Here is a 26,826-nt window from a genome sequence, read left to right as displayed (position 1 = left end):
ATATATATATATTTATTACTCCTTTGTCCAACCACGTGCCTCCCACCAACTTCCTGTGTACACCAACTTCCTATCCTCTGCTCAGCTCCATGATTTCTGACAGGAGTGCTAAGACTTATCAGAAGAGTTGTCCAAGACCAAGGACCATTTGTGGTGAGCTTCAGAAAGACCTGGAATTGGCAGGTACATTTGTTTTAAAGAAAATAATAAGTAATGCACTCAACCGCCATAGCCTGTATGCACATCCACCACGCAAGACTTCATTGCTGAAGAAAAATGTTTATGCTTGTTTAAAGTTTGCTACACACCATTTAGACAAGCCTGTGAAATACTGGCAAGAATATAGTCGTGTCAGATGAGACCAAAATTGAACTCTTTGGATGCCATAATACACACCATGTTTGGAGGTCAATGGCACTGCACATCACCCCAGAAACACCATACTAACAGTGAGTTTGGAGGTGGGAACATAATGGTGTGGGGCTGTTTTTCAGCATACGGTACTGGCAAACTTCTTACCTATCATTGAAAGAAGGATGAATGGAAAAATGTACCAAATCGACCAGGATGATGAAATGAGGGTGGACATTTCAGCAAGATAATGATCCCAAACACAAAGCCAAGGAAACTCTCAGTTGGTATCAAAGAAAGAGAAAATAAAGCTGCGAGAATGGCCCAGCCAATCACCTGACTCTGAAAGAATAAGCCAAAAATCACACTAATGCATGTGACTAGTTTCTCCACAGGAGGCGTCTTGAAGCTGTCATTGCCAACAAAGATTTTTGTACAAAATATTAAATACATTTCAGTTGGCATGTTCAATACTTTTTTCGTGTCATTCCACTTTATTACACATAACTTAATTTCTGAATGTATTTGTTTTGATTTCATTGTATGTATGGATTGCATGGGTTGTTACCGACATGTGGTGCAAATCTTAGGTCAATAGCACCTTAAAGTGGTTGTATACCCACATTTTTAACTTTTACCTACAGGAAAGCCTATAATAAGGCTTACCTGTAGGTAAAAAAAAATATCTCCTAAACCTGTACGGTTTAGGAGATATTCCCCTCGGTATGCGCCGCTGACTGCAGCGGCGCATGCGCACAAGGGGTTTCTCGCCGTCAAAATCCGGCAGCAGCCGAGCGGCCGGACTGAAATCTGACGATATCGTGGCTCCGGCCACTCACAGCGCCGGAGCCGCGATACCCGGAAGAAATGCCGAGGGAGCATGTCAGCTCCCTCGGCGTGGATCGGGCCAGATGTCGGGGCCTCGTTCTAAGGTAAGTATTTCATAATGAGCTAGTATGCGGTGCATACTAGCTCATTATGCCTTTTGCTTTGCAGGTTTAAAAAAAAAAAAAAAAAATGTGCGGGTTTACTACCGCTTTAAGAAATATATTTATATATTAAATACTTATTTTACCCGCTGTATATGCTGAAGCATAGGGATGATCACGTGGTAGAGAGCCTCCCTCAGATGCTCTTTACCGAGTTCAGTGTAGCAGTGTGTCAGACTTGCACACCGCACCACCAATCGCCCCAATGCTGTTATCCTGCTGGACGTCATGATGCTTAGTCAGGATAACTGAACCACCGCCCGACTGACATTCTTCTATAGGCCAGGCGGGAAGTGGTTAAAAACACCAGAACATGTTAAAAAAATATGGGGATTTGGTCACACTATATGGTCATATAGTGCTAAGCCCACTTACTGCGTCAAAGTACCCCATTATCAGTGTGAGTGGACGTGTCTCACAAAACTCCCGCAATAGAAACAGAAGGATGTGGGTAAACCTAAAATGCCCAAAGCAGATGGTAAGGAGCCTCTGTGGGATATACTCTAGTATACCCAGAAGCTGGGGGGGGGGGGCAGTTTCTGAGACGGACTTCCGAGACTGACTTGGAGGCAACCCCATCCATCGTTCACACTGGGGAAGAGGGAGAACCGTCCACACAGGGCCCCTCAGCAGCCATAAGGCTGGGTTCACACCGCTGCGGGGGGAGATCCGGATGTGATTCGCACAGCAAATCACATCCGATCTCCGTAGCGCTGCGAGTTCAGCCATACAGATAGTATGGCTGAACTCGCAGCGGTCCCGCAGCAAACTCGCACGGGACCCTTTTTTGGGTCCGCAACGGAATCGGATCGCATGGGGGTTCACACCATGCGATCCGATTCCTGTGCGAGTCGGCAGATCGCACTGCGATATGCGGACGGATCTGGGGGTGTCATTAACATAACATTGACACCCCCAGCCGTCCGCATAGGGCAGTGTGAACTGCCGGCGGGAGGTATGCGATGCGGGAAAACGCCGCGGATTCGCGGCGTTCCCGCATCGCAGCAATGTGAACCTAGCCTTACTCTTCAGATCACTGACAGAGCAGGTAGAGGACAAAGAAGCTGAGCAACCCACTCTAGCTGACATTCTCAGGGCTGTTCACAAATACACATCCTCAGTAGATGCCCTAAAAGAGAACTTTGGGGGCTTAAGGAGGAGTTGGGCCTAATCCGCCATTATCTGCAAAGATCTAGGAGCGCACCACAGCAGTAGAAGGCTGCATTAGTGATGTAGAGGATAAAATGGCCCTGCTCCTGAGATGCACAATGCAGCTTGCAAAGGCTAATGAGCTTCCAGAATCCATGACCAGGGCTAACGTGATTGTCCTATTAAAGCCAGGGAAAGACCCACTAGATCCAGGTTCTTACAGGCCCATTTCTTTCTTATAGAGTGACCTTAAAATTGTAGCCAAAGTGCTGGCTTTGAGATTAAACAGGGCTATCTCTTCTATTATCCACGCAGACCAGTCTGGCATTATGCCTCAGAAGTCAACTGCAATCGTTGTAGTATTTTATGTCACACATTATTTGTTTTTTTTTTTATTGTGAAAGATGTTATGCTGAGTAAATCTAACATGTTACGGTATAAAATTGCCCACACTCATGGAATGGTGACAAACTACGGTACCTAATAATCTCCATAGGCAACGCTTTAATCCATTACCAGTTTAAAGTTAGGCCGCGTACACACGAGAGGATTGTCCGTCCAACTAAGTCCGTCAGACAATCCGACAGACAGTCCGTCCTACTTTTGAATGAACGGACTTGACTACACACGATGAGCAGACAGTCCGATGAAAGCTTGCGCGATGACGTGTACAGCACGTACGACGGGACTAGAAATACGACGTCCAATACACTGCAATGCAACCTTCGGCCGTGTAAATCCTTTCTGAGCATGCGCCATACTTAGTCCGTCCAACTTGCCTACTCACGAGCGGACTGTCCGCTGAAACCAAAGTTGGACGGACAATATTACGGAAATTCCGAAAGACTTAGTCCGCCAGACTGTCCGCTGAAAAAGTCCGCTGAAGCCCACACACGAGCGGACTGTCCGCTGAAACACGTTTCAGCGGACTAAGTTGGACGGACAATCCTCTTGTGTGTACGCGGCCTTACACAGGAGGTCTTTTGCTAGAATTATTGCTCTCACTCTGACGATCACAGCGATACCTCACATGTGTGGTTTGAACACTGTTTACATTTGCTTATTTTGTTTTATGTTTCTTTATTTTTATTTTTTAACACTATGTGAAAAACAAAAATCTGATCACTTTTTGAATGTAAACATCCCTTGTGACATGTACTCATTATGGAGGGATCTGGGGTCTAAAAGACACCAAATCACTCCTTTTCACTTAAAAGTATTCAAAACACCAAAATCTGCATTTTGGAATACTAGGGATTTTTTTGGTTTGGCAAACGATGGCAGCCACGTAAACCAGAAGTGATGCTGTGACATCGCTTCCAGGTTACTACATCAGAGACTCGATCAAAGCTGATTCTGGCTTTATTTGCTACTCGGGTTTCCCAGTGGCACGGTATACCCTGGTGGGAGGAGGGGTCTCTTCCCGATCCTGGTGAGAACGGCCGAGTGGCTGCTGAGCTGTATCAGTTGTTATCATAAATGCTGTCCGCCAGCTCTAAAATAACGGTACTGGGGTGAAGTGGTTCCCCTACAGTCTCCGGTAGATCATAGTGGAGATAGGGCATTGCTGTCGTTAGATGTCCATAAGACCTTCAACAGTATTGAATGGCAGTTTCTTTGGGCGGCTATGGCCAAATTTCGATCAGAGAGGCAGGACGGATCTTGCAGCCCTTCCCATTGCATTGGGGCACCCGGCAGGGGTGTCTTCTGTCACCTCTTTTCTCCATCAAGCCATTGACAGCTATGATCCACTATAACTCATGTATTCGTGGATTTCAGTATGGAAAGTTACATGACAAATGAATGCTCCATGCTGATGATACCATGCGCCTTCTGGGGGATACCTCTAAATGCTTACAGAAAGCAATGTCAGTCATAACCAATCCTGAATATGTTCCAAAAGTGGCTATCAGGAGTCCACATTGCAAAATATTCCAGTCTTGTCCTCTAAATATTCAGGCATCTATGTCACTCCTAACCCCCTAGATTATGTCTTAGGTTGTCCATAATGAGGAAAGTTAACCTTATTAAGATGATTTTTATGCCACAACTCTTTGTTTTGCACAATGCCCCAGTGATGATCCCCCTAAAATGTTCAGTATCATCAACTCAATGTTTAGGTCCTTTTTATGGTTAAATAGACCTTCACGGATTAAATTGGAACAACTTCAGAAACCTAAAGACGCTGGGGGTTTCGCACTGCCCAACCCCTGGCTTTACTATCTTGCAGCTCAACTGCAACATATTCCACGAGTCATGCCCGTACACCTACTAGCAGCACTACTGCCTTGGTGTGTCATGTAACTAGGATTAGTGATCCGGCTATGGGCCTGAAGGCATTAGCCTACGCAAAATTTAACAAACGCTTCCCACGTATGTCCTTATGCAAAAGCTATGGATTAAGTCCAGGCAATTGCAAACAGTCACTGGTTTCATCAACTATAGTCCTATTTGGGATACGCGGTATTGACCAGAACTGCAACTTCTACAAAGTGGGACTTGATGGAAAAAATATTGTGGTTACATGTCTGAAGCATATTTTTCCTAATGGTAAATGATTTTCCGGACAAGGAAAATGTAATCTACTGCAATCAATATGATTTACAGTTGCAGCACGCTATTAAGGCACAATCGGATGGGGAACTGTGGATACAGTTCCCGACTCCTATTTTTAATTATATGGCTGAGATCTCTCATCTTAAAGTGTATTAGAGGCTGGCATACCACACTATGCAAGTCCTTTGTAAAAACAAGCATTCTAAATACCTTTTTAGTGCCATCTACAGGCCGGTTACATGACTCGTGGCTGCTTTACAGCTCTGAGACATTACTTCTACAGTAGGTCACGTGATCTCCCTCTGTCAGTCGGGGAGATCATGTGACCTCCTGCAGAAGAAATGTCTCGGAGCTGTAAATCAGCTGCGACTCGTGTGACCTGATAATTGTAGGGCTTTTATTTTTAGCAGCGGGGGGGGGAGGGGGGCAGAGAGAAACGTACAGATGGGCACTGACGGGCAGGAAGGAGGGGGAGAGAGAGAAGTGCAGAGAGGACAGCTACGTGTGACGTAGGGTCGTACTCTGACCACGGTGGTCAGGGCTGAGCAGCCCTGGTTATTGTGGTCCATATAGAGGACATACAGCAAGTTGCAGGATCAGGGAGGGTTTTTTTTACAGTTTAGAGGGGGTGCAGTCTTGCTTTCTCAATGTCCCAGCTTTATATAGTCCTTCGGGTATATCTCACGCCTACCAGACTATGTAGGATGGGAGTGAGAGTCAATCCAGTATGCACTTGATGCTCTAGGGACCATGGAGACTTAATCCACCTTCTGTGAACGTGCCCAATCTGCATTGGACTGGGATAATTATAACCATTAATAAGGTATTTCAGGTCAATATTCCTACTCACCCCAAGCCTTGTCTACTGAGTATCCTGGATGAGCTTTCAATTGAGGAAAATTCTAAACAGGCCATAACCAGGGTTCTTTTTTAGGCACTGGAAAGCAGCTGACCCTTCTACACTTAAAGAATGGCTCAATCAGATGGGGGACACCTTGCATTTGGAGAAGTATAACTTCCAACACAGGGGGTGCCCAAGCAAATTTAATAAACTGAGGAACCCATTGTTGGACACCCCAGGGCATTCCTTAGTGGACTTGGTTTTGGAATAGATTGCTGTTGTAATGTTGCTGATGAGGTGAACCAATATATAAGAGCTGCGCAACAATGCACGGTATGTCTTGAATTTGAGATGGGACACTTATGTTGGGCCCTGTGGGTGAGCGTATGCTCTTTGGCACTGGTGTCTGGAACTATGTCCATGTTTGTCGTATATTTTCTGGAACCTGTAATGTTGTTTTATGCTTTGTTTCTCAATAAACATTCTTTTGAGGAAAAAAACATGTTAAAAGACTTTACATGTTACCAGTTTAGCATTACACAAGAGGTCTGGTGCTAGAATTATGGTGGGACAGGGGCACTTTAAAAAATGTATTTTATTTTATTCTATTTTTTTTTTACACTTTCTTTAGATTAGATTTTATTTATTTTTTTATCACTTTTATTGATACCACAAGAAATGTAAACATCCCTTGCTGTAACAATAGGCAGTGACAGGTCCTCTTTATGGAGGGATCTGGGATCTGTTAGACCCCAGATGTCTCCTTTGCCCTTAAAAGCATCTGATCACACTGAGATGCTTTCCCAAGCCAAAAATGTCTTTGATCTCTAGCGAAACCAGAAGTAATAAAGGGCCCCCATCACAAAGGGAACTTGCATGCGATATTTAGATATTTTGCCTAAATATCGCATGTGATTCTGTAACTGTCAATTCACTGATACTGTTCTTCGGTATTTACTGAAAACGCTCAGTAAATACCGGATGAACAGGCGTTAAACTCAAATCACAAAAGACAATAAATAATTAAATGGATGCATTAATTAAGTAGTGGTTCAGGCATGCGGTATGTGTGAAATTTGTACCAGTTGTTAAGGAACAGGCGGCTACCTGCTCCTTAACAACCAGTAAACAACATGGTTGTTAAGGAGCAGGCGTCCGCTGTGTTTCCCCACCGACAGCTGAACGTAAAAAAAAATTAATTGCTGGCAATTATAAAATATGAAAAAAAGGCATGGGTTCCCCCCTAAGCATACCAGGCCCTTCAGGTCCGCTATGGATTTTGAAGGGAACCCCTCAAAAATCTATAAATCTATACCAGACCCTTATTTGAGCAATGCAGCCCAGCAGGGAAGGGAAGGGACAAGTGAGCCTCCTAAACCATGTGCCCTCAGTGGGGGGAGGGGGGCTTTTGGGACAAGGGCCTCTTCACCAAACCCTGGCTGGTGGATGGGGAGGCTTACCGAAATCTGGAAGCCCCCTTTAACAAGGCCCCCCCAGTGAATGAGTATAAATTACCGTTTTTGACAAGTCCTTTATTCTAAACATAAATGTCCCCTGTGTGGATCCTTTGTCAATCACGAGGCCTGCCGCCACCACCGACCTGAAAAAAGAAACAAAAAGTCTGCTCGTGCCGAAGACTTCCGCCGTCTGACAGTCCTTAAAGTGTTACTAAACCCACAACAATAAAATCAGTCTGTATATGCAGAATAGCATGCTTGTTATACTCACTGTGGGACTTAAAGTGGTTGTAAACCCTTTACAACCACTTTCACCTACAGGTAAGCTTAGATTAAGGCTTAAATGTAGGTGCTGGTAATATCTCCTAAACCTACTCGGTTTGGGGAGAAATGTACAATTCCCAATAAGATTAGTTGTTCTGTGCATGCGCCAATGTATTCGTCACATGCACACTTTAGAAAGGGCACGCTGTGCCGTTTCTAGCTGGGGTCATGCTGTGACTGGCGGCTCCCGCGTAACTCTGGCCGGTCACAGAGCCAGAGTTTGCGGCCCCAGGAGGAAGAGGGCTGAAGATGGAAGCTTCCAGCCAGCGGGGTCATTGCAGGCTTCTGTGTCGGGTAAGTCACACATAATGGGCTACTATGCGATGCATAGTATCCCATTAGGCTTTACCTTAGAGGAAGTAAAACCAAAGGCGTACTAAGTAGGGGGCGGGGGGGTGCGGGCTGCCCCGGGTACTACACACTGGGGGGGTGTCAGGCCGGAACCCCCCTCCGCAATTATAGCGGTGGCAGCGCTGCGGATAGCACAGTGACAGGCGCAGGGAGAGGAGAGGCAAGCTTAACTATCGGGTTGTGATGCAAGGGGGCAGGGGGTGCAGGGTGACACAGGTGCACCTTCCATCCCCTCCTCTCACGGGCTGTCTGTCTGTGTGATCACGGATGTCACACAGGCAGGCACAGCCCCCTCCTCTCTGTTTATGTATAAACAGGGGGAGGGGATCTGCTGAGCATGTGCCGCTGCGCTGATCTGGGGTACTGAATGGGGGGGGCTACACTGAACGGGGGGCTACATTGAAGAGGAAGTCTGCACTGAATGGGGGCTGCACTGAATGGGGGCTGCACTGAATGGGGGCTGCACTGAACGGGGGGCTACATTTAAGAGGGAGTCTGCACTGAATGGGGGTCTGCACTGAAGGGGGGGTATGTGTAACATGCAGGGGGTCCAGAGCTGCAGGGTGTTGTGTAATGTAAAGGGGTCCAGAGGATCAGGGTGTTGTGTAATGTAAAGCGGTCCAGAGGCGAAGGGGCTGTGTAATGTAAAGGGGCCCAGAGGCGAAGGGGCTGTGTAATGTAAAGGGGCCCAGAGGTGAAGGGGCTGTGTAATGTAAAGGGGTCCAGAGGATCAGGGTGTTGTGTAATGTAAAGCGGTCCAGAGGCGAAGGGGCTGTGTAATGTAAAGGGGCCCAGAGGTGAAGGGGCTGTGTAATGTAAAGGGGCCCAGAGGTGCAGGGGGCTGTGTAATGTAAGGGGGGCCCAGAGGTGCAGGGGGCTGTGTAATGTAAAGGGGCCCAGAGGTACAGGGTCTTGTGTAATGTAAAGGGTCCAGAGCTGCAGGATGATGTGTAATGCAATGGGGTCCAGAGGTACAGGGTGTTGTATAATGTAAAGGGGTCCAGAGATGCAGGGTGCTGTGTAATGTAAAGGGGTCCGGAGGTTCAGGGTGCTATGTAATGTAAAGGGGTCCAGAGGTTCAGTTGTGGAGAGGGGGTACGCAGTAGTGACAGAAATTGAAGGATGCAGGGGGCACAATGGGGTATTTTTTACATTTTAATGGGGGGGGGGGGGGGGTGTGCCAGATATAGGATCCGCCCTGGGTGCCAAATGCTCTAGGTATGCCCCTGAGTAAAACCCATCAGGGTTTACTTCCTCTTTAAGGGGTTAAACCTCTGCATTGTGTAAAAAGGTTGTTTTACCCTGTATGCATAGATCATTCCCTCCTGCACTTTATCTGGGGAAGGCCAGCTAGTACACAGGGAGGGTAGCCTTCCTGCACATGCTCAGTTTTGTCTTTTATGCTGTAGAGAACATTTCCTGTTTCACACCCGATTTGTACGTTTTTTTTTTGTTTTGTTTTTTATATTTGCGTAATGAGCATGTCATTGGCACAGAGCCAATCGGCGCTGGCCAGATTGGTCGGGGGTGAGGGGTTCTCTGATGCATAGGAAGTTTCAGAGGAGAGTGAAATCTCCTCCTACATGAACACTCGGGAATTGCTGGGACCCTACAGTTTACCATGTGACCATGATGTACAGATGGGAAAAAAAAAAAGGTTTATACAGTTGTGCTCAAAAGTTTGCATACCCTGGCAGAAATTGTGAAATTTTGGCATTAATATTGAAAATATGACTGATCATGCCAAAAAACTTTTATTTAACCACCTCAATACAGTGCACTTACACCCCCTTCCTGACCAGACCAATTTTCAGCTTTCAGCGCTCTCACAGTTTGAATAACAATTACTCAGTCATGCAACACTGCACCCATATGAAACTTGCGTCCTTTTTTCCACACAAATAGAGCTTTCTTTTAGTGGTATTTAATCACTAGTGTTTTTATTTTTTGTGCTATAAATAAAATAAAACGTAAATTTTGTGAAAAAAAAATGCCTTTTTCTTTGTTTCTGTCATACATTTTTGCTAATTCATAATTTTTCTTCATAAATTTTGGCCAAAATTTATACTGCTACCTATCTTTGGTAAAAGTAACCCACATTAGTGTATATTATTTGGTCTTTGTGAAAGTTATGGAGTCTACAAACTATGGTGCCAATCACTGAAAATTGATCACATCTGATCAGGCCTTCAGTACATCAGGTGTATTTTATTTCTTGAGACACTAACAAGTCAGGAAAGTAGAAATACCCCCCAAAATACCCCTTTTTAGAAAGTAGACATTGCCAGGTATTAGGTAGCATGGTGAGTTTTTTTTTTTTAACCACTTAAGCCCCGGACCAATTGTCAGCCTAAGGACCAGAGGTCTTTTTACAATTTCGCACTGCTTTAACTGGTAATTGCGCGGTCATGCAATGTTGTACCCAAATGAAATTTGCGTCCTTTTCTTCCCACAAATAGTTTTCTTTTGATGATATTTGATTGCCTCAGCGATTTTTTTTTTTTTTTTTTTTTTTTTTTTTTACGATCTAAATGGAAAAAGACAGAAATTTTGAAAAAAAAATATATTTTCTACTTTTTGTTCTAAGAAAAATCGAATAAACTCAATTTTAGTCATACATTTAGGCCAAAATGTATTCAGCCACATGTCTTTAGTTAAAAAAAAAAAAAAATGTTAATAAGCGTATATTTATTGGTTTGCACAAAAAAGTTATAGCGTCTCAAACTAGAGTACATTTTCTGGAATTTACACAGCTTTTAATTTATGACTGCCTATCATTTCTTGAGGTGCTAAAATGGCAGGACAGTGCAACCCCCCCCCCCCCCCCCCCCAATTACCCCATTTTAGAAAGTAGACACCCCAAGGAAATTGAGAGGCATGTTGAGCCCATTGAATATTTTTTTTTGTCCCAAGTGATTCAATAATGACAAAAAAAAAAAAACACCCCAAAATATATTCTGCTGCTTCTCCTGAGTACGGGGATACCACATGTGTGGGACTTTTTGGGAGCCTAGCCGCGTACGGGACCCCGAAAACCAAGCACCGCCTTCAGGATTTCTAAGGGCATTCATTATTTATTTCACTGAGCCTGAATCTGACAGATGAGTGACTTCCTCTTCACTATCTGTCATGCTCATAAACGTGTAGGCCTCTTCACTAGTGTACCTTCGCTTTGCAATTTTGGGCTCTAAATTTAGCGGTACGCTAGTGAGATTCACAGGCAAAAAAAGCACCTAGGCCAGTGATGGCAAACCTTGGCACCCCAGATGTTTTGGAACTACATTTCCCATCATGGGAAATGTAGTTCCAAAACATCTAGGGTGCCAAGGTTCGCCATCACTGACCTAGGCTGTCAGCGACTGTATAAAACGCTATAAAAAAAACTGTTAGCAATCGCAGGGATCAGGTCTGACTCTGCGAACGCTGCAGTTATGTGTTTAGTGTTTTGTAAGTGACAGTGATCGATCGATACTGTACTTTGGTGGGCTGGGCTGGGCGGAGGGGCAAAACGCAGGTGCTAGCAGGTATCTGGACTGATCCCACTAACAATGAGTTTTTTGTAACCCTAAACTGCTGGGGACGCTAGTATAGATCTGATCAGATCAGATATTGATCTGTTCAGATACTATACCACTAAGGGAGGTGTATGCTTTGTGCACGGGTGTTAGCGGTACTGGCACTAACCTAGCGCTGCCTGGGGCGACGCAGACCCTATATGACCCTAAAACCTAATTGATATCACCCGCTGGGTGATCAGGGGGTTAAACCTTTATTGGGTAATAAATGGCGGGTGCCCTGATGCTATAAAAAAGCAAACTAACTAACCAGCGTCACCCGTAACACTTATACGGTGATCACTGGTGAAAGGGTTAACTAGGGGCAATCGGGGTTAAAAACCTTTATTCGGTAGTATATGGGGGTGCCTGACACTGTATAAAAACCTGACACTTTTTACAGTCACAACTGACACTAAATGCAGTGATCAGTAAATAAATGATCACTGCAATCAGTGACACTGTGACTGGAGGGGGAGGACAGGGGGTGACTGGGGTTAAGTGTGCCTATGTGTACCTACGTGTCGAATGCTTTTTTTTTTGGAAAAAAAACAGTTTTGTGCTTAAAAAAAAAAGCACAGTAAAGTTAGCCCAATTTTTGCATAATGTGAAAGATGAAGTTACGCTGAGTAAATGGATACCTAACATGTCACTCTTCAAAATTGCACACGCTCGTGGAATGGCACCAAAAGTCGCTACTTAAAAATCCCCATAGGCGATGAATTACATTTTTTTTACTGGCTATATGTTTTGAGTTACAGAGGAGGTCTAGGGCTAGAATTATTGTTCTCGCTCTAACGTTCGCAGCGATACCTCACATGTGTGGTTTGAACACCGCTTTCATATGTGGGCGGGACTTACGTATGCGTTCGCTTCTGCATGCGAGCACATGGGGACAGGGGCGCTTTAAAAAAAAAAAAATTTTATTGTTCATTTTACTTTATTTTAGTTTTGACATTTTTTTCCCCAAAAATAAATTTTTTGATCACTTTTATTCCTATTACAAGGAATGTAAACATCCCTTGTAATAGGAATATGGCATGGCAGGTCCTCTTTACAGTGAGATATGGGGTGAGTAAGACCCCGCATTTCACCTCTAAGCTGGGAAGCCTGAAAAAAAAAAAAAGAGAGATTCTGGCTTTGATCGTATTGGCGAGTCGGTAGAAGCACCGGAGGGGGGGGGGGGGGATGTCTATGGCTGGGTATCTCTGAGTATGGTGTTGCAGGGTATTGGCAGGTGTTGCAGAGCGTTGCAGGGTATTGGTGGGTGTTGCAGGGTATTGCAGAGTATTGGCAGGGAATTGAGGGGTTAAATTTCGGTGAGCAGCGATGTGGGTACTGCAGATGCAGCCCACAGCGCTGCTGACACCAATCTCTTCCCCCTCTGCTGTACCGATCGGTACAGAGAGGGGGAGGGAGGAACCGGCGTCATGTTACAAGTGATCACTCTGTCATTTGACGGAGCGATCACATGGTAAACGGGCGCAATGAGCGGCTGTTTACCATGATCCGTGACCGGCGGTCACGGATGCTCTTGAGTGCGCGCCCCAGGGGGGGCGCGCGAGAGCGGAATTCTGGGAGGCCGTCATATGACGTCCTCACAGAGTTTAACAATCGCCCTGTAGCCATCATTCGGCTATGGGCCGGTTGTTAAGTGGTTAAATACAATTTATTTTTTTTTTTGCATGATCAGTCATATTTTCAATATTAATACCAAAATTTCACAATTTCTGCCAGAGTATGCAAACTTTTTAACATGACTGTAGCGGTAGTATTTTGATACAAAAAAGATGATTTAGAAGCTGTGTGCACTGTGGGGGGTGGATGAGTTGTTTTAATATTGCTGGGTTTAGTAACACTTTAAGGGGTTAATTCTCTGCATTATGTAAAAAGGCTCTGTGATATTGTATGCATAGATCCTTCCCTCCTGCACTGTCTATCTGGGGAAGGCCAGATAACACACAGGTAGGTTAGCCAACCTTCATATTCTCAGTTGTCTTTTTTTGTTGGAGAGAACATGTCCTTGTTCTCAGAGCTAGCCAGGTCACTTGATATTAACATCACACATGTGGGCGTGTATACAGGCTATAGTGGAAATCTCCTCCTCCTACCTGAACACACATCTCTGGATAAACTCTGCAGTTTATCAGTTTATTATGTGACTGTGGTATATAGATCCACCAAAAAGGTATACAATGGCAGTATTTTAATGTAAAAAGATTTAGAAGCTGTGGGAATTGTGGGTGGTCAGATGAACTTTTTCATATTACTGGGTTTAGTAACACTTTAAATAATGAAGGGATGGGGCCACCCAAAAACTTCAACGGGTGACCCTGCCCTCTTGTGACATCATCGGACCCTAGTTATTTTAAGAACTGTCAGACGGCAGACAGCAGGAGCCTTTGGCACAAGCGGAGCTTTTTCTTTTCTTTTTTCAGAGCGGCGGTGGGCATCGCGATTGACTATGGATCTACATCGGGGGACATTTTTTTTTTTTTGTGTTTTGTAAATAAATAAAACGGTCTAATGTGTGTTTGTTTGTTTTTTTTTGGGGTTTTTTTTTTTTACGCTACACATTTTTTTTTTTGGGGGGGGGGGGGGGGGGGGGGTGAATGTGTAGGGGTAAACTACAACAAAATATCAACAGCTAAAAATAAATAGTGAAAGTGACTGTGCAATAAATGTGCAAGTAGTGCAAAAATAGCAGCTACGGTAAACCATGTGCAAGCTTATAATACAATCTCATAAACAGTAAAATGTAAGTGCAAATACAATTATGCAGCGATGGTGCAAATTAAGCCAAATAAGTGCGAACAACAGTTCAGGACTTTCAATAGTGCAAGCTAATTCCTGTGCAAATGAAACAAAGTCCAATGTGTAGCCAAAACGTCTTTTTAAAGTGCAAAAAATCTAAAGGTGCTGAATCCCAATGTGCAGGACTATTCATCCAATATAAGATATAGATAGATATATAAGTGCATGTGTCACCCTCCAATAAGCATACTCTATCCAATGTGACTGATACCGTTTACCCCAGCCTCCCACCTCATATATCAAGTAAACAAGCCAAACTTGACGAGCCACAGTGGCCGATCGGTTTGTGGCAGATCGATTCCCCGGTCACTCAGGAACAGTCAGGCACTCGGGCTGGCAGCACTAGGAAAATGTCTTTGAGATAATTTGATAAAGTCATTTGATCTTCACCCCTGAGCCATGGAGCATTTAGCTGATAAAGAGGTGATGCGGTAGCTGGGTATTCTGGGGGTAGAATTACCTGCAGACAGAGCGTCCATTCTGGCCGATCAAGTGAGTTGGAGATTTTTTATGTGAAATATTCTTGCAGCTTCATTGATTAAACACCAATCATCAACATAGATGGAAGATAACGCTTCAATCTCATCAATTCGGTCCGATGCTGCATCTCTCCTCTGCCGCCTTTGTACTGAGAACCAAATGATCGACCGTCACTAATGGCTCTGTTCTCTCAGCTCCCTGAGGAGAGAGCTGCTGCCTGTCAGTCAGCAGCTCTCCGCTCTGCCACCCCCCCCCCCCCCCACACGCTCACTGGAGCTTTGAGCTGTGGGGGGGGGGCTTCAGTCCAGGCACCTAGTGGATCCAGACTTTAGTGTCCCGATGACGCAGTCATCCACGTGCGGTCTCCTGAAAATGGGTCACAAGAGTGCAAAACTAATTGCACTCCTGTGATCCATAGGAGAAGCCCAGTCAAACAAGCTCAGGCTGGACTACTTCTTTATGGCCAGCAGCAGGAAGGTGGTGGAGGCCATGTTGGTGCACCCTGCACTGCTCAGCACTAAATCTTTTAGTATTTCAAGATTATACATGAAAACCGCACCACAGATGTCAATATACTATATTTATATACGCTCACTTTATTGATAATGCTGTTAAATTCAAGACTCTGCTGGGTGTAGTAAGATGTCTGCTGCTGCTTCTTCTGGCTGCAGGTGTTCTGTTAGATTTGCAAACCTGGTAGCAGTGGATACATGTGCAGCTGGGGGAACGTCACTTCTGTTACCTAATCTGACGGGTCGCCGATTCTGATGGAACACTGGCGGCCGTCCGCTCCTTAACCACGCCTATTTAATGATGTTAATAAATACGCCAGCTACCACAGAGAGATAGCATACTGGATGTTTTCACTACTACTTCATAAAATAACTCTGTACACTATTTTAGTAAATGCCCAAAAACTTTTTGAAAAATGCTGTATAGTATCTTGCCACATACTCGGATGCGGTAAGATACCACTTTGTGAATGGTGCCCAATATCCTTGTTGCTTCCAGTTTTCTATACCATAGAGTTGATCGGGAACGTTCCAGTACTCGGCTCTATAGTAAGCTTGCCGAAACGCTGCCTTCTTTCCAGACCTGCCAGAGGGACGGTACAGAACAACTCCTCCCACTGCCAGTAAAGGCAATCCAGTGTCTAACTACTAGGATGTCTTTTACACAAATGCCAGCTGAAAAAAAAAATCAATACTGGGATGATGTCTGTATCCGCAGGCATTATGCCGGTATAACCATTTGAAGTACCTTCATAAAAATATGTTATAGATCATTCAGATTGAAGGCTCGCTGAATAAAAAGGGTTGGTTAACTCTGAGTCAAACAAGTATCCCCTATAGCAGTGATGGAGAACCATGGCACCCTAGATGTTCTGGAACTACATTTCCCATGATGCTCATGCACTCTGCAGTGTAGTTGAGCATCATGGGAAATGTTGCTCCAAAACATCTGGGGTGCCAAGGTTTACCATCACTGCTCTATAGGCTCCTTCACAGGTCAGCGCTCTGTCCACCAATACTTCCGTGTCCACACAAGGACCTCTTCACCTTACTTCAGATCGGGTGAATTCCAAAATATACTCGCACTGGTATTAAAGGGGAGGGAGAAAACTCTCATGATATAGTACATCTAGTATACAGTATATGACCTGTTTAACCAATAAGTGAATTAAAACCACATTTCACTTAAGAGTGTTATTTAAAGCCAGCCACCATTAGTATACAAGAAAACTCACCAAAGTATTTGACCCCTTCATTAACAAAATAAGTCACAAAGGCATTCAAGAGTACTGTGTCTTTAAATCTGTCACCAGTGGCATGTGCCATTGGCATTTTGCTGTGCCCATGTGCACATTTCACAATCTTCTTTCTTTTGTTTTATGAATATAGTATATACCAGTGATGGCGAACCTTGGCACCCCAGATGTTTTGGAACTACATTTCCCATGATGCCCATGCACTTTGCATTGTAGTTGAGCATCATGGGAAATGTAGTACCAAAACATCTGGGGTGCAAAGGTTCACCATTACTGGTATATACACATATTTAAGACTTTAGCTGCCTTAGGTGATGCCTATTCTTCTGGTGGTAGCTATAACATTTAAACTGGAATCCACTACCTCCAAATTGGCCTGTTCTCAGTTTGTGCAATGTCCTGTAGTTGGGAATCTAGTTTTAATTTAGGGATCATACTTTTCGGAGGTACCTCCTGTTTTTGACCTGATAAATCTGTCCCTAAATGGAATGAGAAGACTTGGCTATGGAGGTGAGGAATAGTGAACAAAGGGGTCAGATTGGAGAAAGAGATGGTAAAACCTGTTGCCATGGTTGAAAGTACAGCTCAGACCAATCGGAATCTACCCATAGGGTGAGAGCTAAGTGGTGGTCAGAGTATAGAGCTGCAAAAACAGTGGTGAGAAAACAACCCAAATGCCAGTATTAGGAAATAGCCTGTTTTTAGATAAAGTGAGATCCTAGGCAGAAGTCACCCAGGCTTGCCTAAGCTGAAAAACCTCAATGACAGTACAGCACCATTTCATGCGTTTCTCCAAAGAATAATTTAAACCCTGAATCATTGTCAAAGTGGAACTCGCCTGTGAACAGTAAATATCCTGTTAATGAATGTAGCAGATCCCGCATATCTGTTAATTTGATTGTAAAATGTATAGCCATTATTAATTTATAACCTTGCCTCACTTTACCTCCTTCTATCCAAACATTCTGCTTTTGGACTTAAGTCATACCTTCACATATCGATAATATTTAGAATCATTACAGTCCTCCTCCTACCTGTAACACAATCAGATGCCATTTCTTTTGGGAAGAGAAGTAGAACGTAACTGTTTCTGCAGGTTCTTGCTCTCAAATTCTTATTCCTCACCTAGGAGAAGATGATGTAGCCCTTTCCCGGCCCACCATGGCCACAGCTTCCTTTGATGCATGTCGCACATCCCCGGAGGTATCAGGAAAGTCTCTCTCAGCAGTCAGTAATCGGCTCCTAGAAGTAATTGATGGCTTTTTTTTTTTGATAGACGAGTTAAGTTCCTCTTTAGGCAGCATGTGCTTTTTGGTTTTCAGAGTGACCTAACCTGACTGAATATGGCAGAAGTATTTTTTTTTTTTCTGTTTTAAATGTAACAATCTTCTACTACAAAAATATTCTGCTTTGTGCATTTATAATTGTGATTTTTGTTTCTTTTTTATAGTTTTTATCCAATGCAGATGCTTTTCAGAAAGCTTTAAGGGAAGAGGAAAAGAGAAGGCGAAAAGAGGAGAAAAGAAAGGAAATAAGAAAAGGTCCTCGGATAACTCGATCTCGATCAGAGTTATAACACTGAATGAGACTAATAATGTGGGCATTTGGTTGGTCATAGTCGTCTTACAGGGTTGGAAGCACATGTGCCAAATCAGTTCCCTGGAAAATGCAAAGGTTAAGAAATTTGGTGTGTTACAGCACTGAATCCTGTATGTTGCAGAAACAATTTCAAAGTATATTATTGTAAAGCATTTATTTATGTAGAGTTAGACAATGAATTTGTTTTATTTCATCCACGAGTAACAAAACCGGTATTTGTTTTTTTTTTTTTTTCAAGCAAGTCTTTTATAGATAGAATTATAACAAATTGATGTCAGACCTGAACGAGTGTGCCCAGCTGATCAGAGTTTGAGTAAAAAAGGTCCAACAGGTTTTCCACTGAGAGTGATAGGAAAAGAGGAATCTACCCATTTTTGCGATTGTTTACCTTCCAGGTTCCATGTATTTGATACAGAAGAGGTCATTCATGTTTCACTGGGAAAAAGGAAGCGACTATTGACCTGTCACAATATGATAGAATCAGGGCCGTCTTTAATATTGATTGGACCCTGGGCAAACATTTTCTTACACAACCAATCCCCCCCAATACAGTTTTGCTCTTCACCTGTTCCTGAGGCATACAATAAATGTCAGCTGACTCAAATTCAGTAAAACAGCAAATCGGGAAGCAGTTGCGATTGGTTGCAGAGGTTACAGCACACATAACGCCTCACTGATTAGTTGGTGGAGGTTATAGCACAACATTTCTGATCGCTAGCTGGTTGCTAAAGTTACTTCACCTCCTTACCACTCACCTATTAATTGCTAGAGGTTACTGCACATCATTAGTGCTCACCCATTGGCTGCTAGAGGTTATGAACAGTGTTACTACTCACTGATTGGTTGCTAGAGCCTACTGCACATCATTACTGCTCATCCATTGATTTCTAGAGGTTACTGTACATCCTTACAGCTCCCTCACTGGTTGCTAGAGGTTACTGCACACCGTTACCACTCACTGATTCCTAGCGCTTAATGCACATCATTACTGCTCACCCATTGGTTGCTAGAGGTTACTGCATATACCCACTCAGTGATCGGTTGCCAGAGGTTACTACACATAATTATCACTGACTGGTTGCTGGAGATTGCTGCACATCATTACTGTTAACTGATTGCTAGAGGTTACTGCACATAATTAGTGCTCGCTAATTGCTAGATTATGCTACAAAGTCACACAACAGTCCCCTTGCCAGAGTAGAAGTGTTGTCTTGCATTACAGGATCTTGCATTGCAGTAGAATTTAACATGGCATAAAAGATGGGGTTAATGAAGCTGACCAGGATTACATTCAAAAACAGTATTGTCAATGAGCATAGCCGGTGTTCTGGCATATTCAGTCCGGCCATCATATAGCGTCCGCCCCGTACTGCGCATGCCCAGTACAGGGCAGAAGAAGCTTCGTAAAATTTCCGAAGCTTAACGGCGCCTGCGCCGTGAGTGGAGGTGGTAGCCCCACCATCCAACCGGACATAGGGTTGTGAAAATTAGACGGCCCCTCACGGGCGAGCTTCGCTCGCCACACTTCGGGCTCGGCCTCGCTGCGCTCGGCTCTTTTTGATTCCTACTCTATGTCCACTTGGATGGTGGGGATAGAACCTGGACTCAGTGCGCAGGCGCCGTTAATCCTCGGCTATTTTTGGAATCTGTGTTGCTGTGTACTGCGCATGCGCAGTATACAGCGGACGCTATCTGATGGGGGACCTTATATGATAAGACACCGGCAGAGATAAGCAACTTTAGCAGCTAGAAGAAGTGAAAGTTTAACTCAGCAGAACAAACAAACTCATTGAGATTGCTAATCACAATACATACTGACCAGTGTACGTACAGGTATTCCTAGTAAAGTTAGTAGCAAGCAAAAGTCAGCTCAGCTAAGCACATGTTCTATTTCAGTTTGTAACTTTCACACCATAGACTTTCCTTATCTTTGCTGCCTAGGAATGTCATTATCTCCTTTATGCAATCCTCCTTGCTGAAATGCTATTCCATAAGGTGATGATAAACATTTGAGATTGCTTACTTGATCTGGCCATTAGTGGTCATTCATTTGTCTGTAAGGCCTCCTAGCTGTGCAGTCATCTTCTGCCAAAGGTATTGAGTTTTTTTTCTTTCTTATGAGAGAGATCAAAACTCTGAGTATTCTATATTTTTTTTTAGATATCTAAACAAAAACTGTAATATTTTACAGTTTGATAGTCCCTCAATATAGTGACTACATATGTTTTATATTTCAGGCATTTTTTCCCTCTACTTTTAAATGGTAGTTCCACAAATAACCAGTTTTCCGGTTCCTGGGTGGCTATGCTCATTCCTCCACTGTGTCTCTGGGGGCAGCTATGGTATCCACCCAGGCTGGATTTTAAACAGGCTTGATTTGGCTCCTCCCCTTAATGTGAGGGATATGGAGATTAGTCATTTAAATAAGAATGATATCTCTGTAGGAAGCCAGGCTGCTGTTCTGATATGGAGTACAAATAGGTTCTCCACTATTCACCTGATGACTTGGAAGGTAAACAATAATATGTTGTGCTTTCAGCTCAGAAGTGATCAGGACACTGCATTTCTGGCAAGATCAGCTGGTACTTTTATACCTGGCAAAATGCTTTTAGCCTGAAAAATGAAAACGAATGCAGCCACTATATTTAAGGACTTGTACACGACAATATATTACATTTCTGTTGTTGAGTTTAGATATCAATTTTCCTTGCCTGCATAATAGAAATACATATGTGTGGACTGTTTTTTTTTTTTTTGTCTTGTTTTTTACCAGCCAATGATAATGGGACAATGAGACATTAAAAATTATAAGTTTCATTGAAAACCACTTATATTACAATTCATCATTCTATCCCGGGAGATACAGTGAGCAGGTGAAAATACATGTAATGGGGAGCTTGGAATGTGTCGGGGCAAATAGAGTGCATTCCCACCCCTTTCTGGCTTCCAAGCTCTCTGTTGACCAACGTGGTTGCTTGTACAACAGAGAGCCAGTAGTGACATTCTGGATGTGATTGGGGTCTAGTTCAAGTTTCGGGTTTACATTTTACAGGATTAGTCAGATATTTGTATATAACCTGTGTATGTTTAGATCCACTGACCATTTTGTGGTTTTCACTGAAGTTAAACTTTGCTTATGATTTCTTCATTATATGCTTTGTTTGAAATACATGGGCTTTAATTAAACTAGAGGCACCCATAGCAATAACCCTAGGTTTGCTGCAAGATTTGTCCGAAAACAATGCCTCTTTATACAGCTGTGGAACTTATGTTAATATGTGAAAGGCAGATCACCCACTTAGCCCTAACTTTTAAAATTATGGTCAAGTACATTGGAATGTCAGCATCTGTAGAGCAGAAACCAGGATCTGCATTAAACTTTGCCAAAATCCTTGTAATGTACAAAGCTGACTTGGCGAGGCTTTTGATTCTTACTTTAGCATGTGGCACCCTGTTCAAAACTTTTGTGATTTGACAAATGCATTTCTTTTAATCTTGCCCATTTATGTATTTAAATAGTGTAGGTACGGTGTTTAAATGTAGTTTATTTTCAACTATGATGTCAGTGAATGGTTTTGTGTACTATATACGGGAAAAATTGCTACATGTATCCATGCTCTGGCTATTCAGTAAGAATGAGCTCAGGCATGTTTAGATTGAACCCGCTAGGAAGCCTGCACTGCACACCGCCAATCATAGGCAGCGTGTGTATGTGCAGCTGCCAGTCTGGAAATGCCTCACTGCCTATGATTGGTGGTGTGCAGTGACAGCTTTATGGCGTATTCGATCCAAACATGCCCCAGTCCATAAATAGGATTCAACAATTTTCTTAGACTTGTCCATAGAGCTCACTGTGGTGCTGAATAATATCCAGGGTGGTGGCTATGTATTTTTCTACTCTTGACTGAGTAGAATAGACCATATTACACGGTGTGCACAATTATTAGTTTTTTTTTTTTTTTGTATTTTTGAGAATTAATTTCATTATTGAACTACAGTACTCTCGGCCAATCCAAAATGCTAATAAACCTCAAACCTGAATACTTAAAGTAAAAGTGAGATTTTGGCTTTCTTAGAAGAATATCTGTGCACAATTATTGGGCAACTATATCAACTTCAACACACATTAAAGCACCTACCGCTTCAGCATTCTTTTTTAGAGCTTGCTTCAACTAGCTTAAAAACCGTGCTTTGGACGCGCTTTTTTTTAAAGCTCTCTGAATGCCAGTCAAAGCCTCTGGCACTAAATAAAATGGTTAGCTTACAATCCTCTTTACACCTTGCTTTGGCTTTGCTTAAAAAATTGTACCCCATTTCGCTTTAGTGGTACTTCAAAGCTTCTTCAAAACCTCCGTGAAAGTATATGGCAAAGCTCGTTTGAAGCACCTGCAGCTTTTGAGAGGCTTTAATTCAGCTTTAGCGTTGTATTGGTTTAGAGAAATTGCAGGTATGACATATCAACACACTGGGTATCTGCCAAGCGTCATTAAAGCTTCAAAAAAGCACCACCGAAGCATTGCAGACTCATCAAAAACACATAAAAAAAAGCATGTTGAAGCGGTAGGCGCTTTAATGTGTTTTGAAGTTGAAGCAAGTGTTTTTGATGCTTCGATTGGTGTTGCTTTAAGGGCTCATTTACACTTGCTTCGGCTTCAACACACATCAAAGCTCCTACTGCTTCAACATGCTTTTTTGATGTGTTTTTGATGCTTTAGTGGTGCTTCGATGATGCTTCAGTGGTGCTCTGATGGTGCTTCAAGCAAGCTTTGTTAAAGACCTTTATGAAGGCTTTCAAGACGCTTTGAAGCACCACTAAAGTGGGGTATAATTTTTGAAGCAAAGCAAAACCAAAGTGTAAACAGGACTGGAAGCTAGCCATTTTATTTAGTGACAGGTGCTTTGACTGGCCTTTAGAGAGCTTTAAAAAAGCGTGTTTGAGGCAAGTGTAAATGAGCCCTTAGTGTGCAGAATTATTAAGCAACTAAAACCCCTTTCACACTGGAGGCGTTTTTCAGGCGCTTTAGCGCTAAAAATAGCGCTTGTAAAGTGCCTGAAAAATGGCTCACCTGCAGTCCCAGTATGAAAGCCTGCGTACTTTCACACTGGGGTGCTGCGCTGGCAGGATGTTAAAGTCCTCCAAGCAGCATCTTTGGGGCACTTTAGGAGTGGTGTATTCAATGCTCCTAAATAGGCCCTGCCTATTGAAATCAATGGGCAGCAGCGCTTTTAACACTTTATTCAGCTGCTAGGGGGGTAAAAACCTCCCCACTAGCAGCTAAAAAGTGCCTCTAAAACAACAGTAAAGTACCACTAAAACTACGGGCGCTTTACCGCTAACACCCTGTTATCATGAAAGGGCTCTAAATGAAAGGACAATTTTCCCATCACACTTGTTCATTATTTTCACTTTAACAAATGAAAATGAACAAACAACTCAATATTTACAAATAAACCTTTCTGACATAAAAAAAAAAAAAAATCCAGTAACCAACATAGCCACGCTTCTTTTCAATAATGGTCATAAGCCTTCCATTCATGGAGTCAGTTTTTTGAACTCTTAATAATCAACTTTTTGTGCAGTAGCAACCATAGCCTCCCAGAGCGGTGGTTGTACTGTTTTCCTTCATCGTAAATCTCCCATTAAAGACGGTACCACAAGTTCTCAATAGGGTTTAGGTCAGGTGAGCAAGGGGGCCATGTCCTTATTCTGTCATCTTTAGGGCTTTACTGGCTAGCCATGCAGTGGAGTACTTTGATGCATGCAATGGAACATTGTCCTGCATAAATATCATGGTCTTATTGAAAAATAACTTTTCAATGTTCCACTGCTTGAAGAAAGTGTCTTCTAAAAACTGGCAGAAGCTTTGGGAGTTGATTTTGAATCTATCTTCAACCCGAAAAAGTCCAGCTACCGCTTTAATAATGGCAGCCCACCTCCACCTTGCTGACATCTGAGTCAAAGTGGAGCTCTGTGCCCTTTATGATCCAGCCACAGACCCATCCATCTGGTCCGTCAAGAGTCACTCTCATCTTATCAGTCCATAGAACCTTTGAAAAATCTGTCTTTAAATATTTCTTGGCCCAGTCTTGTCATTTCAACGTGTATGTCTTGTTCAGTGGTGGTTGGCTCTCAACCTTTCTTACCTTGGCCATGTCTCTAGTCATTGAATACCTTGTACTTCTGGGCACTCCAGGTAGGTTGCAGTTCTGGAATATAACGGCACTGGAGGATAATGGGTTCCTGATAGCTCCACATTTTGCTTGTTCTCAAACCCTTGGCAGTCAATTTTCATCTTTTTTTTTTTTCTCAACACGTTTCTTGCGATCTTGTTCACTATTTGCAACAAAATGGTTGTGTGATCACGCCCTGATATCTTAGCAAGTTCAAGAGTGTTCCATCCCTCTGAAAGACTTTTTACAATTATTTACTTTTCATAGTCAGATCTCTTTTTTGGCCCATTTTGCCTCAGGAAAAGAAGCTGCCTAAGGCTCGGTTCACACTGCGGAGATGTCCGAGATTGGATGTGATTCGCACCGCACTGCAGTGCAAATCACATGCGATCTCTGTGCGATTCGATTTCAGCCATACAGATAGTATGGCTGAATTTGCATCGCATTCGGCCCAAACTCGTACAGGACCCTTTTTTTGGTCTGCAGCAGAATCGGATTGCATGGGTGTTCACACCATGCGATCCGATTCCTGTCTGAGTTTGCAGATCGCACTGCGATATGCGAACTGATTTGGAGGCATCAATAACTTTTAATTGACACTCCCAGCAGTTCACATAGGGCAGTGTGAACTGCCGCCGGGAGACATGCGATGTGGGAACCCACAGTGGATTCGCAGCATTCCCGCTTAGCAGCAGTGTGAACCTAGCTTAAAGCCTAGTACACAGCATAGTTGAATGAAAAAAAAAATCTTACAGCTGGAGCCACTGTACTAACAATCTGATGTTAGTACAGTGATATCCCCCGCTGAGCTGTTGTGTTCAGACATGGGGATGCCCTCTCCCCACTACACTCCGCTCAGCGCTCTCAGCCATTAGAGAGTGTTGAATGGGAGCCGGTCAGCTGCTGACTATGCAGCATGCTTGTCCAACAGAAGCCGGCCAAAAGGCCGCCATCAGTGTTAGTTTTTACATAGAATTACAATTTAGTCTTATAGTCTTTTGACTAAAATGCCATTCTAGTTTTAGTTGTATTTTAGTCATCTGAATTGTTTTAGTTGTATTTTTAAAATCAAAAGGGTTTAGTTAAATTTTAGTGCATTATTTCTTTAGCTTTGCCAAACATTATATACTCCTGGAGTAAAAATGTAATAATATTAAGGATTAAATATGCACTACAGACAGATTTAGCCGTTGTGATATACAATGTCTTTATAAATAAAAACAAGTTTCATAAACAAAAAAATAGCCTTTTGACAAGCAGAAGTACAACTTGAAAATCTGAAACTGTAAACCCTGTTGGCTGTAATGCCATTGAACATATTACCTGAATATATTACAAACATTAAATATTAAGAAAAAAAAATAAGAAAAGCTTTTTTTTTTTGCCCCATACATATTCTTATGTTGGAGTGCAGTGTTAATTTTGATGTCTAATTTCAATTTAGTTTTAGTCATGTTTTAGTTAACTAAAATAGTATTAATTTACTAGACGAAAACATTTTAGTCACCAAAATTAGCACTGGCTGCCATACACATGGGCCAAATGTTGGCCAGTTTTTATTGAACCAGCCAATATCGCCCAATATTAGGCCCGTGTGTACTAGGCTTAATAATTATGCACACCTTGATATAGGGGGTTGATCTCCTTAAGCCACACCCTCCCTCGTTACACATCACATGATATTCTTAAATCCAATAAGCATTCAAGTTTATACAGCTTGGAATTGGACAATATGCATAAAAATGTATGATTGGTCAAAATACCCACTTGCCTAATAATTGTACACACAGTGTAATTAAATTTTTTTTGTTTTAGAGGGTTGATTCAACCACTGGTAATTAATAGGAAAAAAAAACCTCATTGAGCAAACCGTGGCATGGAAGCCAAGCTGGAAAAACAGGTGCAGATTGCAAAATAAACTTGATGATATCCGTTTAGATCTAAAGAATCATGATAAATTTAATTTTAAATTTATATGTAAGGGATCCATTATTTCCTGGGTTTTGTGTTAAATTTCTGTAAGTGAAAAATACATATCTTTTTACTGATAAAAATTGTTTGCAAAAATTACAGCCCTTGTTTAAACTGCTGCTTTATTTTTATTTTAAACATTTCTCTGAAGAGCACCTCCATGTTTGTTGATATATTGTTCAGCTGCCCAGCAAACAGTAATAACGCATGCAGATAAATATACAGACGTTTATGAGAGATCTGCATTGTATCTTAAATTACGTTAGCAGAGGGTGTAATCATAAAACTGCTATGCGATTCCTTCAACTTTCACCTCCAGTGACCATTGAAAAAAATGGGCTTAAAGAAAAGCTCCAAGAAATATTCCAAGGAAAGACTTCAGGAAGTATAATGTGCCATCCTTTCAGGTATGGTATATGTTTACATAGCTAACATTGGTCCAGCTTGGACT

General features: G+C 42.8%; 1 protein-coding gene across 1 annotated transcript in view; it reads left to right on the top strand.

The window, feature by feature from the left end:
* Positions 1-26,476, top strand: part of CCDC134 (coiled-coil domain containing 134) — a 161,616-nt gene extending 135,140 nt beyond the window's left edge. Inside the window, exon 7 of the mRNA XM_077452523.1 lies at positions 18,085-26,476. Within this exon, the coding sequence (XP_077308649.1) occupies positions 18,085-18,210 (126 nt within the window). The 3' untranslated portion in view covers positions 18,211-26,476. The remainder of the gene's footprint in view (positions 1-18,084) is intronic.
* The last annotated feature ends 350 nt before the right edge of the window (positions 26,477-26,826 follow it).

Source organism: Lithobates pipiens, unplaced genomic scaffold, assembly GCF_037356315.1.
Source record: "Lithobates pipiens isolate NorthernLeopardFrog02 unplaced genomic scaffold, aLitPip1_a1.2 Scaffold_23, whole genome shotgun sequence".
NCBI classification, from domain to species: domain Eukaryota; kingdom Metazoa; phylum Chordata; class Amphibia; order Anura; family Ranidae; genus Lithobates; species Lithobates pipiens.
Note: the sequence above shows the minus strand (reverse complement) of the source record. Positions and strands in the feature narration are given on the sequence as shown.